The sequence below is a fragment of the Myotis nattereri genome (genome assembly GCF_964212035.1).
Source record: "Myotis nattereri genome assembly, chromosome: 1".
Classification (NCBI taxonomy): domain Eukaryota; kingdom Metazoa; phylum Chordata; class Mammalia; order Chiroptera; family Vespertilionidae; genus Myotis; species Myotis nattereri.
The window spans coordinates 29244793-29262814 of record NC_138075.1 but is presented as its reverse complement, the minus strand read 5'-3'; the positions used below and the strand labels follow the sequence as shown (position 1 = coordinate 29262814).

The 18022-nt window shown below is 52.0% G+C and overlaps 1 protein-coding gene across 1 annotated transcript; it reads right to left on the bottom strand.

The window, feature by feature from the left end:
• Positions 1-810: 810 nt before the first annotated feature.
• On the bottom strand, positions 811-17768 carry PLEK2 (pleckstrin 2). Its single transcript, XM_081088120.1, has 9 exons — positions 17432-17768; positions 8729-8893; positions 7614-7795; positions 6600-6691; positions 6101-6288; positions 5772-5873; positions 3983-4066; positions 2996-3074; positions 811-1343 (listed from the first exon to the last, which is right to left on the bottom strand). Exons 1-9 carry the CDS (start codon positions 17519-17521, stop codon positions 1216-1218), a joined length of 1110 nt encoding a protein of 369 aa, XP_080944246.1. The 5' UTR covers positions 17522-17768; the 3' UTR covers positions 811-1215.
• Between the last annotated feature and the right edge of the window lie 254 nt (positions 17769-18022).

Sequence of the window (18022 nt, the reverse complement as noted above, 5' to 3'; positions counted from 1 at the left end):
TCAAATTCAGATAAACTGTTGATATCCCAAAAGCAATAAACTAATTCCAGGGACATTACACCTGGTAAAATGCCCAACGGGAAATGGTGCTCTAAAAGGCAATCTCTCTACAATCTAAGGAATGAAGTAAAACCTCATTCGCTTGGAATTCTGATCACTCAGGTGAAGTATTATAGTTGAAATTAAGAGAATAGTTCAAACCAAGGACAAATGTTTACTTCGGAAGTATCTAGTCCCCTTAAGTGTCAGTTACAGATCTTAACCTATTCATTAAAGGAAGTCTAAGTACTTGTACTAAGCAAGAATGCTGGCAGTATCTTGTGCCAGTTTACTGTATGAACTTGAAAGCAATAAAAATGTGTTTTAAAATAATTGTATGATACAGACTTTTCACTAATGCAGGTTAACCTTCCAACAATATTTGTCTCAATGTTCACTTTAAAACCAAATATTTCATGCCTTGATTTAACTCTTTTCCTATTTATATCTTTCTCTGTCCTTTAGAGAGCTCTGTTCTGCTTCTTTCTATATGGTATTTAACAAGGAAAGCTATAATTTTACCCTTTTTTTTAGTATGTGTGACTAATCTCTTCAACTGAGTCCATGCTTTTTCTGTGATGTGTAATACTTAATACAAGCTTATTTTTCAAAGGAAAACAATATTCTATGAATGTTCAAGCAAAATTTTGCCACCATCCCACTTTGCGATGAAGCATGTCTTAGTCACAGCGATCACTTGAGATGTCTTCACAATCACCTCACTTGCATGAAAAACATTTGAAAACTGAAACTTTGGAAGGGAATTCTAATAGCCAGAAACAAATGCCAATGTTTATTAATCCCAAAGAAGGAGTTAATAGCTGTTGACAGCATTTCAGAGGCAGTGCCATGAGACTAGCTTTATTTAGTAATATAATGTGGCCAGTTAGTGTTATAAGGCAAACCTACTTTGGTGCCCAAGGAATGGCCGGCTGTGATGATTGGCGAAAGTCAACATGCTGACGCCTAATGGCTGTTCTAGCATTTCCAGGTTGTTAACATGAAGGTGGGGAAGGAAATAGCACCGTTGCCCATTGTAATCTAGGAAACTCTTCAGTAGACTCCCTCCAAAACAGTACAAAATAAACAAAGTTACATTAACACTCATTTTCTGGGAAGCCCTGTCAGTGTCATCGGGTAGTTGGGAGGAATCCTGGGCCTGGTCTCAGGTCCCCGTCACGTTAGCTTTTTGATGGCTTCGATCCACTCGGCCCGCTCAGCCTTGCTGCTGGCCTGGATGTAATAGTGTGTGTCGTCCTTAGTAATCACTTTGAAGAGATTTCCCTGGACGTTCCCTTTAACGCCTGGGCAGAAAAAAATCAGTGAGTAAATATCCATGTCTGCTTTCAGCTGGAAGCAGCGGAAAATCAACTGAGATACAGACAAAAACAAATAATGAAGTTTTTGTTAAATACAAATGTACATGGTTAGGGAATCCCACCAGATGCGTGGTGCTTTCTTCTTTTCCTCCCTCCCATTCTCCTTTGCCTGTGCCTTAAGGCCTGCCAGTGGTATGTCTGGACAATTTTTTAAAGTATTTTTATTGATTTCAGAGAGGGAGAGAGAGAAACATCAATGACGAGAGAGAATCATTGGTTGTCTGCCTCCTGCATGCACCCCACTGGGCCCGAAACTGGGGCACAGTTCGATGCTCAACCACTGAGCCACTCCGGCCAAGCTGTCTGGACATTCTTGGAAGCCTTCGTGGCCTGCTACCTATGCTAACCCTAGATCTACAATTTCGTTCACATCAAAGAATCTAGTATCAATACTAATAAAAGCCTAGGTGGTGTCATGCCCTCACACGGGACATCGTCACAAGATGGCCACCACAAAGCTGGCTGCCACAAGATGGCCATGTGCACAGCAGAGGCAGGGCCCGGGGGCCACTCTGTGTGGTGAGCACACAGAGTGGTGGGCACAGTGCGGAGAAGGCCAGTCCCAGCGTCTCCGCCGCCTCACGTAGGAGGCGGGTCCCAGCGGAGGAGGCAGGTCTCGGAAGGGGAGGGCAGTCGGGGGTGATCAGGCCAGCAGGGGAGCAGTTAGGCATTGACTTGGCCGGCAGGGCAGCGGTTAGGGTGCGATCGGGCTGGAGGCAGAAGTGGTTAGGGAAAATCAGGCAGGCAGGCAAGCAAGCGGTTAGGAGCCAGCAGTCCCAGATTGTGAGACATCCCCCGAGGGGTCCCAGATTGGAGAGGGTGCAGGCCAGGCTGAGGGACCACCCCCGCCCACTGCACAAATTTCGTGCACTGGGCCTCTAGTGTTTCTATAAAGAGAAGGCACAGATTTAGGATTTGACTTTAAACTGTTTAACTTCTTTGAACCTCAATTTCTACATCCATAAAATGGGAACGATACTATCTTCCTACCCTAGCTGGTTAGTGTGACAATAGATATTAAAGTGTGTTCCGCCCTAACCGGTTTGGCTCAGTGAATAGAGCGTGGGCCTGCGGACTCAAGGGTCCCAGGTTTGCGTCTGGTCAAGGGCATGTACCTTGGTTGTGGGCACATCCCCAGTGGGGAGTGTGCAGGAGACAGCTGATCGGTTTCTCTCTCATCGATGTTTCTAACTCTCTATCCTCTCCCTTCCTCTCTGTAAAAAATCAATAAAATAGATGTATTTTTTAAAAGTTTAAAATAAATAAATAAAGTGTGTCCCTCACCCTTACACACTGTGTAAGCTAATATTATTCTTAGGTGGAAGCTTATGGACCAGTAAACAGAGAAACTGAGGGGAAAGTATTAACGACAAGGACTGCACAGCTGTGTTGTTAAGACACTAAGAACGCAGGCCCTTTCCGCTAATTCTGAAACTGGCTTCAAAACTCACACCATTCACGGTCTCACTGAGAAAGCCCTCTCAGCTCCCACAGCTCAGTCCTTCGTCGGCAGAGCATTGTTGAGAGTGCAGGAGGGGGGACTGAGATCTCAGGCCGGGGCCAGCGCTGGACCTTACCGGTGGGAACGCCATTGTCCTCCAGAGCAGACACGAGTGAACCCCGAAGGGAAAACCCACCCACTGGCCGGTTCTCTTCCTGCAGAGGGAAGGAGACCTGTTAGGAATTGTGAATGGACAGAAGGGAAGAGCCGCACTCTCGCCTACAACCACCCTCAGCTGGGCCGGCCAAAGAAGTCGGCGAGTCATGTATAACGAACTTGGCCTTCCTGCAGCCAACCTACAAGCACGGGTGAGGGAGTTTGGACTCTGTTTCTCACCAGCCACAGCAGGCCACAGCCCTCCCTGACCCCCGGCTCCCGCTGTGGTCTGTCAGGGCCCCAGGGCCTCCTTCTCGCTCCTTCACATCCTGACAAGCGCAGTGAGGAAGGAACGGCCCAGGCTCCACTCTTCCAAAAAAATGAATGAATTTCCTACATCTTCCAAAGTCAAGGTTGAACAGGCCGTCTGAAAAGCCATTTTTCTTCACTTTTGACTGAAATTAGATAAACTCAGCATGCAATACTAGTATTATCTGAAACTCAGAGTAGCAATTCTTCAATCATTTAGAAAAAAAATAAAATTAGTAAATTATGGCTTAAATATTAAATAGTAAAAGAAAGTTTGCAAAACATTGGTGGAGACTAGAGGTTGAGGGAACAGAATCCCTGGGATCTGTGGAGAGAAAGGGGTGAAGAGCCGGGAAGCACCAGGTTGGCGTCGGCCAGCCCCTCTCCTCCCCAGCCACATGGCAAGCTTTGGAGAGACTAAAAGATGCGTTTCCTCACAAAATAATGAAGATTCACGGAGCAGGCAATGACGTGATGAAATCAAAGAGCAACCCTCCCTTTTAAGAGTAGCTGGGTTGTGGGGGGACAGGCCTAGTGCGGCGGAAGTCATGGTAGGGATGCTGAGTTAAGGAAGGATGTGGAGCCAGCTGCCTGGGGTGCTTGGGAGAGAAGAATCTGGAAGCCTCACCCGGGTACCAAGCGAGCGCACGGTACTCACTTTGGAAGGGTCGTAGTAATGCAGGAAAGCCGGCTCCTTCCTCAGAACGAAGCGCCGCACCTTCCAGTTCTTCCTCTTGTGGCCCTGCGGTCAAGAAAGGGCCGAGGCCGCTGGGTGACAGCTCTGAGTCCCTCCCTCCCACTTCCTGGATCGAAGGCCAAACCTCCAAGCCCGCTGGCTCCATGGGACCACTTTCTAAGAAGAGCCTGCCGGAGCCCAAGGATGGCAGTGATGTGTCATGGACGTCCCTGCCAGGGACACTTAGCAAAAGCACTGTCCCCTGTAGTTGAGTCGACAGAGCCGAAGAGGGAGGGTCAGTGCTGAAGGAAGGGAGGACATTCCCCGACACCCCTTAGGACACAAGGAGGACAGGGAGGCAGCAGGTGCCACTGGACTGAGCGCTCACGGGCGAAGCTGAACCCAAGGGCACCGAGTCAAGCGTCAACTTGTTCCCCAAACAAACCTACAGCTGCGTGCACACGCATGCGCACACATTTACAGTAAAAACCACTTTACCGTTCTGCCGCAGAAAAGTAAGGAAGATCAATTAGGTGCTACAATCTAAATGTGTAAGATATAGACGAGCCCTAGCCAGCTTGGCTCAGTGGATAGAGTATCGGCCTGCGGACTGAAGGGTCGCAGGTTTGATTCCGGTCAAGGGCATATGCCTGAGTTGTGGGCTCGGTTCCCAGTGGGGGGCGTGCAGGAGGCAGCCAATCAATGATTCTCTCTCATCATTCATGTTTCTCCCCGCCCCCCCGCCCCCCCCCCCCCGCCGCCGCCCTCTCCTTTCCTCTCTGGTATCAATAAAAATAAAAAAAAATAAAAAAAGATATAGACGAGTGTATGACTCCCTTTGGCGTCACCCCCTAGATCACAAAGCTTCCTTCCCCCTCCAGTCTGGAACACCGAGTCCCTCCCACGCCCTCCTCGTGGCCTCCCGTCGGGCAGTTTCATCAAGTAAATAATCTGAGAGCAGATGGGGATCCTCGTGTACAAGAAACAGGTGACAGCCACAGGTGCTCTGGGTTACAACGGGAATGGTGCTGCGCAGCACACGTGTCCGTGGCACAGACAGGCACGTGCACACGTGTGTGAGGTGCACACCAACGCGGGGGCCGTGCAGAGGCCCGCGGACACTGCCTGCGCCGTCACGCAGTCCTTCTGTTCCCGGACAGCCTTTCTGTCAGGCACAGGTAGAAATGCCACGGGTGTGGCCGTGACATGCTGTCTCCTGCTTGACAGGGCTGTCCTCCCAAACACGGCGGGGAGTGGTGGCCATGGTCAGTTTTCAGACACTGAGATGACCCTGTAAAATTCCATCTTCAACCTCCTGAGGTGGGTTGTCCGGAAAGTGTATCGAGGGGGCGTGCAGAGTCCCACAAAAGAAGGCAGAGACCCCAGAAAGCCTCGGAGAGCAGAAGGCAGCAGATGCAACCACCAACCCAGGAGGCAATGCCCTCCGGACACATATGAAAGAAGGCATTTTTTAATGTTGCCGTCATTACTGTGTGTACCTTTTCCCTGAACACCCCGGTGACTGGGACTCATGGGGGGGGGGGCGGGGTTGGGAGAGTGTGTGGGAGGGGGGGGGGTCGGGGGATGAGGGAGGGGTGAGGGTGGGCACATGCATCCCCTTGTCCTGCTCCCGGTGGCAGCTTCTGGACCCTGTTTAGCTCATCCTGCTGATAATTAGTGCCTCCAGCAGCCTCAGCCCTTCCCACCCTTTGGGAAATTCCCGCCCCCCCTGAGGTTGAGACTGTCCATGCCCGCTCCAAGGCAGCCATACCTGCTTGGCCAGATAGCCTTGCTTTATCACCGTGCCACTCAACTCCATGGTGCTCAGATTAATGTCTTCCCTGAGACTTATCTTCTTCTTGTAGCTCTCAGCCTCGTGGGAAGAAAACAAGGATTCTGTCACAAAAAGTCCCAGTTACAGGCTGTGGGGGCTACCATGGGAAAAAGGAAAATCCTTCACAGAGAAACCCATTCTACCTGGGGGTGAAGCTGTCCGCGCAATCCGAGGCCTCACCCCTGACTGTGGACCCCTTGCCCCCACTCTGAGGCCGCCCCCTCCCCTCTGCCCTGGTGGCCAGAGGAACCCTCTCCATAACTTACAAAGGTGTACAGGGCCGTGGAGTCATCCAGGAACTGCTCGGCCAGGTCCCCAGAGCGCACGGCTCCCATGCTCCGGGCGCCGACTGGATTCAGGAAGTTCTCCTCCAGGAGCATGGAGGCCAGGGTCACGGCCTCCAGACGGTTGGCTGCAAAGCCGTTGGAGATGAGCCAGTCCACCAGGGAGGAGCCTGCATCAGAGCAAGGGCAGCGCCCGTCAGACCACAGCCTACCGACCAGCGTCCTGGGGTGGGGGGGCCTGGCTGTGTCCTCACTGACGTGGACCTCCTGGACGGCCTTGGGGCTCTGCACAAGAGCAGACCAATGGCCACCCCTGCTACGTGGAGCTGTGGCCACACCCACACGTGGCCATCTCAGGCCAGCCTGTTGGCCAGCAGGCAGCTCTGGCCTCAACACAAGCTGGTCAAGCACAACTACGTCCCAGTTCACCACGGCCCCAGGTTTCCACTGCCCCCCCCCCCCCCCGAGAAGGAAGGCTCACCATTGAAGGTCTTTTTGTAGGTGCTTCCCTGCTCCAGGTTGGGGCTTGGCCGGATTCCACTCCCGCTGTCGTGCATCTTGTCCACGATGCGACTACACAGGAGGAAGGCAAGGACAGGGGCCCCTCATCACACTGACAGACAGGAGAAAGGGCCTACGGGTAGTGAGCAAGTGGCAAACGGTGCGATGCGCACCACAAAGAAAAGAGGGGGCAGAATGTGAGAGGTAGTAGGATTTTAGATGTGTGTTTTTTTTTCATGCTCATCTGAATGTTCTAATATTTCTATCCTAGACAGTTATTGCTTTTGTAGTAAAACTAAAGAGCTCTGACTTCTGCTGCTTGGGGGTTAGGAGTTTTTCCTGTAAACGGGCTGTTGCAAGTTTACATGATGGGAACTCCTTTCATACACCCCCACTTTACACTCTCACCTCCACTGCCGACCTGCTTTCCTGCTATTCTGTGGGATGATTCCTGCCACCAATGGAAGGTCTTTTCTCATTTGCTGGTTGTGTACTTGGGCTGGGAAGCCCTTGAGACGGGACCTTGTTTATCCCCATTTGCATCTCCTGAGGATCTAGTGCAGTAGGCGCTCAAGAACTATGTCTTGAGTGAATGAATGAGTAGATGAGGAACAAACACTACAGGGCAAGAATGCAACTGCTTCCAGAACACATCATTCTTGCCACCAGGGGGCGAACCATGCCCACGATTGGTGAGTGGAGGTTCCTGGAGCTGTGCCATAGCCCTGAGCACCTGGCTGACACTGGAGGGAGGCTCTCAAGACGCCAAGGGGGTGAAGCAGCCGAGGCCCCAAAGGGTAAGGGTTACGTAGGAGCAGGGCCGTTCCCAGGCAGAGAAAATAATACAAACAGGGCAGTGACAGCAAAAGGCCCTGAGGCACGTTGGCGGAAGCAGCCAGGCCCATTAGCAACAACAGAGCCCCCTCCCCATCGCACACAGAGGGAGAGGCCGCAGCAGAGGCAGGCAGAGCTCGGACAGGGGCCAGGCACTCACTGCAGGCTGATGTGAGGGGGCAGCTTGAAGGAGTTTCTCTGTATGTGGAGCTGCTGGACCTTCCCCGGCTGCCCAGCGTGAATCGCCCCTGTGATCTCAAAGGCCCAGGCGTCCCTGTCCTCCCGGGAACAGGCCTCCAGGAAGTATTCTGTGGATGTGCGAGTCTTCAGCTTAATGAGGAGCTGCGGGAGAGACAGCCAGCGGACCGGCACTCAGACGTAAGGTACCTTCTTTATGGATCTAACAGTCTTACTAGGAACCGAGCTTCCTTCCTCCTGTTAGTCTTCCTAACAGTTTTCACCAGTCCATTCTCTCACTCAAAACCTTCAGTGGCTCCCCATTCCCTCCACGGGGCCCCCGCCACTCTCCACGGCTCCCTCAGGGAGCGTTTTCCCTTGGCCACACTGGCCATCCTCATCTCCAAATCCACTCCTCCCTCTCCCCGCACTTCTACTCAAGACTGGAACGTCCACCTGCCTGGAACATCTGCCTCTCTCCTCTTCTAGATCTTTGCCCCTGTCTCCATTCCTCGCAAAGCCGCACCTGACCCAGCGGGCTCCCTCCTCTGCGGATACAGTGCTCTGTACGGCTAGTAATGTTGGAACCACCCTTTGAAACGCTGAATGTTTTTCGATTAACCACTTGCTTTCCTAATAAGATTATTAACTGGAGAAGAAGCGATCTTACTATTTTCTTCCTCGACTCCTCCAAGCCTAGCTAATTTCTTGGCACATACTGGGCCTTCGAGAAATGATTGAGTCAGACACTTTTTTGATTGTAGGGAGGATGCTGCCCCTGGCTTTTGGAACATGCGCCCATGGAGACAAAAGCCATCATATTGCTTTGATGACTCACATATTTTTCAGTGCCTCTTAGCCTACAGGATCCCATTGCATCCATGGGACATGGACATCATTTTTTATCCCATTTTATAGACGAGGAGCTAAGGCTCAGAGAGGTTCATTGCTTGCCCAAGGCCCGGCATGTGGTGCGGCCAGGATTGGAACCAGGTTTTTCAATAACTCATCTCTTCCCGTGACCCACACCCCCTTCATCAGAGGCCGGGAGGGAGGGGTCCGGGGCAAGGAGGAGCTGGGAAGCCGGCCTTCACTTACCGGTCGATTTTCATACTCCAGGCAGGGGCAGGTGATGGTGCAGCCATCCAGGAGGATCTGGCCCTTGGGAGGGTTCACCTTCCGACCCCCCTCGAGCTTGTAGTACAGCAGCGTGTTCTGCCGAAGGACGAACCATCGCGCCTTCCAGTTGTGGACAATGTGACCCTGAGGACAGACAGCAGAGCCCTGCGGTGAGGTGGCTGGGGGACAACACTGTGTCCAGGGAGAGGGGTCCCATGGTGCAGGTGGCCAGCCATTCTCCAGGCATTGGCCTTCTCATTCCTACTTGGCCTTGTTTCTGGCTATAAACCTTGAAAGACACTGCTAAGTATTATCAATCAGGAGACAGACATTGCTAACATTCAGTATTTCCTTCTAGTCTTTTTTCCTTTTAGTATTTACTTTCTAGTTGTTTTTTAAATCAGGACTATACTGAATATACTTTTATTTTCTAGGTTTTTGTTTTGTTGAGCTTTGCTGAGTATCGTCTCACACCATTAAATTTCTCTAAAATATTTTTAAAATATATTTTTATTGATTTCAGAGAGAAGAAAGGAGGAGAGAGAGAGAGAGAAATATCAATGAGAAAGAAACATCCATCAGCTGTTTCCTGCACATCCCCTCATGGGGAACCAGGAGAGGACACTCCACCAACTGAGCCACACCGGACAGGCTAAAACATACTTTTAAATGACCACTAGGTGGATGCATCGTTTACTTGTCAAGCTCCTGCCTTCGTAACAGGTTGTTTTGTTTTTCACTCTTATAAACAATTCTGCAATGAATGTCCTTGCATATAAATTTTGATCTGCATCTGATTTTCCCCCTTAGGATATATTCCTAGAAAGACTATTGCTAGTCAGAGGATGTGGGCAATTTGTAAAACCGAAGCCACACATGGTCTAGCAGTGCTAGGATGCCAAGTCTTACCTGCCGTGCCAGGCCTACAAGGCAGGGTAGTTTGGGAGCTCTCAGAAGGACCATAGAGCCCATGGACAGCACAGTCCAATGAAGGCAGAGAGCCTGTTTCTAGAACAGACCAGAGGATGGGGGGATGTCTGCTGAGGAATCAGAAAGGAATGGATTTAGAACACACTCATGAATCTACTTTCTGGGCATGTTTTCCGGAGCAGAGCCCGATACGGGCTAGAATCTAGCCGCTAGATTCTAACCAAGAGATGCACTTCACCTGAATCAGAGACCATTTCCCTACTCGCTCATTTCCTCACCGAGAGCCTATTCCCTGCCGCCCTCACACCTGCCTGCTGTGACTCTATGCCGTGCTCGGTGTGTGCTGAGTGCTGTTGGGGAGACAACAACTGTATTGACCTCAGGAGCACTGGCCTGCACCCAAACAGAATTGACTGTGGCAACGAAATCAGACTTCTAACAGAGTTCACCTGACAGGAGCTCCTTACTGCGTCCAAGTGTTCCCACGCTGCCTGCTGATCAAGCTGTTCACATGAGAGCACTCAGGCAGTCAGGTTGAACTTGACACTTTTGCTCTCTCCACTCTGTCCCGCACTTAGAGCCCATGTGTGAGATGACAGCTGACAGCTTTCCTTGACATGTCAGACAGTTTAAAGAAGCAAAAAAGATTTGTCTCCGACTCCTCAGCAGTTGGGGTTCTCTACTGCCCTGCCCCTGGCCTGTCCCGATGATGCTGGGGGGGCCCTGCAGTAGGGTCAGCAGCAAATTGCTGGCACACAGATTACGGCTGGTGCAGTGAGAGAAGGCGATCTAAGTTGATGATATGGGTGCTGATGTGAGGTAGAGAAGGGGCAAGGATGAAATAACTTAAAACACAGGTGTTATGAGCTGAATTATGTGTCTCCCCCCAAAAAAGATCATACATTGAAGCCCTAACCCCCACTATCTCAGAATGTGACTATACGGAGATAAGGCCTTGAAAGAGGTGATTAGGTTAAAAGAAGGCCTTGGGTGGGCCCTAATCTAACCTGATTTGGGTCCTCAGAGCAAGAGGAAATTTGGACACACAGAGAGGCATCAGGGAGACGTGTGCGCAGAGGAAAGACCATGTGGACGCACAGCAAGAAGGTGGCCACGTGCAAGCCGAGGAGAGAGGCCTCAGAGGAAACCAATCCTGCTGACACCTTGATCGTGGACTCTAGCCTCCAGAACTGGGAGAAAGTAAATCCCTCTTGTCTAAGCCGTCCTGTCTGTGGTATTTTGTTACAGCGGCCCGAGCAAATTAAATCACCAGGGAAAGCCCTGGCCGGTTTGATAGAGTGGATAGAGCGTCAACCTGCAGACTGAAGGGTCCTGGGTTCAATTCCAGTCAAGGGTACATGCCTGGGTTGTGGGCTCGACCCCCAGTGGGGGGTGGGGGGGGTGTAGGAGGCAGCTGATCAGTGATTCTCTCTCATCATTGATGTTTCTATTTCTCTCTCCCTTCCTCTCTGAAATCAATAAAATATGTATTTTTTAAATAAATCACCAGGGAAAGAAAAAAGGAGGCAGGAGATGTTACAGAGAAAAGTGTAACCAGCAGAGGTTGAGCAGAACAAGCCAATAAGGAGATATTGTTCCTTCCTGGACAACATGCTACATTTCCCAGAATCCCTGGCACAAAGGGAGCAGGTAGCTGACCAAGTTGCTGCCAGTCACATGCATTGAAGCCTGTTTGGCAGCAACCAAACATGGGAAACAGGAAGTTGTGGCAAGGACGTCTGGAAGAACAGATGCGGTTCTGCCACCAGCCCCAGGGTTATCGTCACAAGTGGCAGTGGCAGCCGTGGTTCCCACGTCTGGGGGCTGTTGGGCATTTTTGTCTGGCTGCAGCATCCCTGGCTGTATGGCATTCCAGCCAGGTTCTCAGGCCCTCACAAATACTCCTGAGTTCCTTAATATTTATTATTCTCCGTGAAACCCCTACTGTTCAAACTCGCCAGTGGTGTGTGTTATAAGCAGCTAAGAGTCCTGACTGCTGGCAAAGGAGAGAGGGCTGAGGAGAAAGGCCGGTGAGAGGGATTTACTATGTAAGTAGAAAACTCAGAGCAGCTGGTGGTCCTTGTAAAAAATGTTCAGATTCTGTGACCCAATAATCCCACGTACGGGGACCTGTGCTAAGTAAACGTTAGGTTTTATGTACTGAGACCATCAAAGGATCATAACTTATCAGCGAAAAACATGCAAAATATTCTGATGTGTAACAATAAATACTGTGTGGCTGCCGTGGAGGGATTCCAGCCTCACAGATGGCAGGAGAGGCCACCGGGGGGGGGGGGGGGGGGGGAGGGGAGGGTCCCCAGGTCAGACCCAGCGCAGCCATGGCCTCTGTCATGAGCAAAGCACTCTTACTTGCATTACTTCATATGAGACCCAAAAACAACTCTACTGTTATTTTAGAAAAGTTCTGGAAGGATACCCCCAAAATGTTAGTGCCCATCCTCTCTAGGCACTAAGACTGGATGCGGGGACTTAAAATGGAAACTTATTTTTCATTTCCCAGCCTTATGTTTCTAGTTTGTTTTTTTTTTAAATAATATGCACGTGTTATTTTTATACTGGAAAATGAATTTAAATTCAAATAAACAAAAATCCTGACAAGATGATTAGGGAAAGCATTCATTCATTTATCTTTTCATTCAACAACCAGTGACTAAATGCTACTGCACCAAGCACCGTGCTGGTAGCAGGGACACCAAGATGAACATCTGACCCAAGACAGTGGGGGAGATGGATGATGACCCCACTCAGTGTGGTGAGTTCCGGGACAGATGACTGATGCCCCCCACGATCCCCACCTCCTGGTATTCACACCCTGTGCAGTCTCTTCCCACACGGTTCAGGGGTTGGTCTGCGTGACCAAGAGAATATGGCAGAGTGATGGTTTGTCCCTGCTGACATCAGGTTATAAGACTCTGTAGCTATAGACTTGGGCGCTCTCTCTCTCTCTCTCTCTCTCTCTCTCTCTCTCTCTCTCTCCTGCCCCCCCTCTATCCCCCCCCCCCCCCGGAAAAGTTAGCTGCCACATTGTGAGCAGCCCCTATGCAGAGTGAAGTAGAAACTGAGGCTCCAGCCACTACCCATGTGAGTGAGCTTGGACAGGGGTCCTCCAGCCAGCCAAGCCTTGGGCAACGTTTTGGCTACAACCTCATGAGCGTCTCTGAGCCAGAATCTTGCCGCTGAGCTGGTCCGGATTACCTGACCCTTAGAGACTGTGTGGGGTGATAAACGTTTGTTGTCTAAGACATTAAGCTTTGGGGTAATTGTTACACAATAACAGATAATCAATGTAGGGCGTGATGCAGACCCCAGGTGGAGGAGGAGCGGATCCTGGGCTGAGCGCTGAAGGTTGTGAGGAGTGGGCCAGGTTAGGAGGGCAGGAGGGGAGAGCAGAAAACTGCTGCGAATCTGGAAAACTCCAAATAGTTCGGGGGGAGGGGGGTGGGCCTCAGGGGCTGTGAGGAAGGGATGAAGGACCAGTCAGTCGGCTTCAGATCCTGTGCTGCAGAGTTTGATCTTTATATCGCAGCCTGAGGGGAGGTTTTGAAGACTTCCACGCGGAAGGACGACAAGCGTAAGTCCTCCTGTTAAAAAGGCCACGGGACTGGGACCACGCTGTGGCAGTCCGGGAATGAAGCAGCCACACGCGGGCAGCTCAGCCAGAGCTGCGGCAACGATCCACAGGATGGGATGAGAGCAGCTGCTCTACAGAGAAGCCTCGCTGTGCTCACAGGGCCCAGGGGCCTGGTCCAAAGTCCCAGGCAAAGGAGGTCAGAGGCTGGCAACACAGTGGAAGAAGCTGAACAAGGCCCTCCACCTGGGCAGTTTCTGTCTCCCGCTCCTTGTCTGCAAGTGGCTGGCTGGGGCCAGAAGCCGGCTAACTCATGAGCCCCTAAAGCTTCTTCAGGGGAAGGAGCGAGTCTATAAGCTGGATGGGGACCCTCGGACAGAAAGTTACAGCTGGAGGGACCCTTTGAAAAAGCCTATACTCTGAACTGTCATGATGAGGAAACTGAGCCTCAGAAAGGTCTTGCCCAAGACCCTACAACTGCAAAGAAGCAGATATGCTACTTGCTATGGGTTGAATTATGTCCCCGCAAAAGGCACTGAAGTCTTAACAGCTGGTACCTCTGAGTGGGATCTCATCTGGCAATAGGGTCTTTGCAGATGTAATCAAGTTGAGATAAAGTTACACGGGGTTAGGGTGGCCCCAGCGCCGCTAATAGGACTGGTGTCCTCATAGAAAGAGGACAATTTACGCACTGAGAGGCACGCGGGGAGAAGATGGTCATGTGACGATGGAGGCAGAGACTGGGGAGCTGCACCTCCAAGCCAACGGATACCGAGGATTGCCTGCGTGAGATCACAGAAAATACATATATTGGTCTCTGCCCCGCGTCCTGGCACAGAGCTCCTGAAACCCTTGTAATTTCCCCGGTGATGTCCGTGTCTTTATTCTAATGAGGCAACTCTGGGTGGGCTCCTGATGGCTCCTGGATAGGGGCTGATCATCGGAAAGACCAAGCCAGGAGGAGCAGCTTGGAATTTCCAGCCCGGCACACCCATTCTCCTGAGACAGCGAAGGGGCCGAGATGGAGTTAATGATCAATCGTGCCTGTGAGATGAAGCCTCCATAAAAATCCCCACAGGCCGGTTCGGAGAGCGGCTGGGTGGTGAGCACTGGGAGAGTGGTGCGCTCGGAGAGGGCTTAGAAGTGCACACCCCTTCCCATATACCCTGCCCTGTGCGTCTCCTCCATCTGGCTATCGTATCCTTTAGCATATGCTTTAATAAACTGCTGGCCTAGCCGGTTTGGCTCAGTGGATAGAGCGTCGGCCTGTGGACTGGAGGGTCCTGGGTTCGATTCTGGTCAAGGGCACGTGCCCAGGTTGTGGGCTCAATCCCCAGTGGGGGGCGTGCAGGAGGCAGCCAGTCAATGATTCTCTCTCATCATTGATGTTTCTATCTCTCCCTCCCTCTCCCTGCCTCTCTGAAATCAATAAAAATATATTTTAAAAAATAAATAAAATAAGCTGGTGAACATAAGTAAGTGTTTCCCTGAGTTCTGGGAGCCACTCTAGCAAATTAATCAAATCCAAGGAGCGGGACATTGGGACCTCCCACCAGGCCTGTGACTACGGCTGAAGTGTGTGTGTGTGTGGGGGGGGGGGGGGGTGGGCAGTCTTGTGGGACTGAGCCCTCAGCCTGTGGAACCTGACACTATCTCTGTGTCGACTGTGTCAGAATTGAGTTAAATTGTAGGATACCGTGGGTATCCTACAAGAGAATTGCTCCGTGGGGAAAAACATTTGGTGACCAGAAGTGTCAGCAGTGGAGTGTTCTGTGCAAAAGTAAAGGAGACTCACAGGATAAACGAGAGAGAGAGAGAGAGAGAGAGAGAGAGAGAGAGAGAGAGAGAGAGAGAAACCAGGTTTCTCCCTACATTGGAAGGGAAAAAAATCTGGGTGTTTCCTTGACAGCCTGCAAATGCCAGAAGCAGAAGAGGCAAGGAGACATTCTCCCCTACTAGTTTCAGGAGGAAACCCTTGATTTCAGACTTCTAGCCTCCAGAACTCCTTCTAGACTTTTCTCTGCTACGTACATTTCCCCTTACTTATACCTTTAGCATTTTTACTCTTTAAGTTATAATATTATGAACATTTTAAACACCATTTACTTAATCATTTGTCTATTTTGGGGGGGAGGTATATAGGTAGTTTCCCGTTTTTCACTACATACCCAACACTTTGTTCATAAGCCTTTTATGGTGTTTCCTGGGGATAGAGCCCGACTAATGAAATTTCTAGGCCGAAGCATGTTAACCTTGCCATTTTCTAAGCGTGCTATTCAAGGAACGAAGGGGGCAGCAATGTCTGAAGTGCTCCCGCCTCTTCTGAAAGGAAAAGCGGTCCTACCCACGCTGAACCTGGCTTCCTCCCCCACCCCACCCCTCCTTCAAAGCCAGGCCTAGTGAGCAGCCTGCGTTTTGCCTGGAGTTCTGCTTCTTTCTTGTCTGGGCAGAATTAGGAGCCAAACCCTTCATGCCCCTGCCTGCCCCTGCTTCACCCTCAGCGTGATGACTGTTCTGTGCTCTGGGCTTCCAGCTACGACGGCCCTGCCCACCTCTGAACCCAAACCCTCCTACAGCTGGAATGAGCTTTATGTGTTTCAGCCAAGCCCCCACGGGGTGTTTTTGGGGTCAGATGGACTGTCCTCACTTCTCTGCACCCTGGACTCTGTGAGCCGGACACGCAGGACTGGCAGCCTGTGCAGAAGAGAACTCACACCCTCTCCTCTTGTCCCCTGACTCTGCCTGGCCGCAGGGGGGGAATCCCGTAAGCTAACTCCTGGGAATGTGGGGGGCGGGGGAGCGGGGGAGGAGACCCACAAGGGGCATTCTGAGGGAGTCTGTCCTCCACAGGCCCCTACCAGGACCCAGCTTCCCAACAATCAGTGATGCCCAGCAAAACCCCCTGCCCAGTTCAACACCTTCCCTCAAACTTCAGAAGCTGAGGTGCATCTGCCTCTACAAACCACAAGGCACCAGCCTATGGCTTTAATGGCAGTGGCATGAAGCAGGAGTGGAATTTTGTACCTGCTTGAATGCAATCTGACCCTTGATCCGGCATTAGCACTCCTACTTACAGTTTTGAGCAAACAACACACCCACCCTCCTCCATCAAACAAGGTGTAACATGGCAGGCTGCATCACCTACGGACATGAAGGCTCCAGGGCCCATCTGGCCACCCGAGGCGGCCATGGGAAGGAGAGCACAGCCATCCCCCTCTGTCAGCCCCTCCCAACGCTGCAAACTCAACAGAGGGCCAGAGGCTCGCCCCCAGCTTTTATGGTCTGCTGCTATGTTAGCAAAAATGCCGAGCATGAACACCAATGCTAGAGGGACTTTATCATTTTCTACCGTGACCCTGTGCCCCGTTTTTGTCTGGACTCCTGCCTGCTGTGGGAAAGGCCACGTGGGCGGATGGGGAAGCGCTGGGGATGGAGGGGCCAGTCCTATCTGCGGTTGGCCCTGGGGTTCTGGGTGGAGGATTTCGTCTTTCTAACCCTCGGCCTCCTGTCTGTGATAGAGCGATAACGATGCCCACCCTGCGGGGGGCGGGAAAGGGTTTGGCGTAGACCTGGGTGGGTGTAATCCTCTCCATCACGCACTAGCACCCAGATCCTGAGCCAGTTACCCCGCCTCTGTGCGCTGTGTGTTCCCCTTGGAGAAGGGGGATCATGTGGTACCACCTGTGGGAGGATTGAAGGAGACAGTGTCGTCCCCCACCCCCTACACACACACACACACACACACACACACACACACACACACACACACGGTACACGCTTAAGAAGCACAGGCTCCCTCCTTGCTCCCGGGTTGCTGTGAAGCGTATAGGCGGGAATTACATGGATGGGCACTGTCAACTACAGGCACGTTTACGTTGCTTCAGTCCATCAGATTGAAATACTACCTACTTCAATAAGTTGTAATTACGATAGCCGCTTCGGTGGCCACCACCCGCACCCCATCCACGCTAATCGGGACTGGCCTGGCCTGTGCCCCGGCCTTTTTCCATAGAAAGCTCTCCCCGCGGACACAGCTCCGCCCGCAAAGCCCCAGGCGCCCGATCCGCCCTGGCGCTGAGCTGGGGACGCCGCTCAGGTGCGCGGGGGCCCGCCCACCAGCCGCCCTGGGCAAAGTCCGGTCCGGAGAGGCTCCGGGCGCTCACCCTCTTGACGAGGAAGCCCTCCTTGAGCACGCCGCCGTCCTCCATGTCGCCACCTGCGAGCCCTCCCGGTGCGCTGTCCCCGCGCCGCATGCTCCTCCGCGCTCCTCCTCCGCGTCCCCCGCGCGCAGGAAGCGCCAAGGACCCGCGCGGTGCCGCCTCCCTGGCCGGCGTCCAGAACCTGGGCGCCCGGTCGCCCAGGGAGGAAGTCAGACCTGGTTGGGATCCCTGACGTCCCCCTCCGCGCCCTCCCCAGGTGCCCAGGTTAGTCCTGAGGGTACAGAGTCTGCCGCCTGGAGCCGCCCCCTGGAGCCTTCCCGCCTCAGCTCTCTCCACTGGGCAGGGCGCCCCAGGGCGGGCGCACCGTGCCTCCTACTTTTTCTGTCTCTGCCCATCTTCCTCCTCCCCCAGCCTTAACCAGGTGCCTGCCTGGCACTTAGGATACTGCCCTTGAGTAATAGTTATGGAATTAAACGGAACTCAAAAGATTTCAAGGGTTTTGAATAGCGATTCCCAACCTTTTTCATCTCATGGCACATATAAACTAATTACTAAAACTCTGCGACACACCAAAAAATATATTTTTTGCCGATC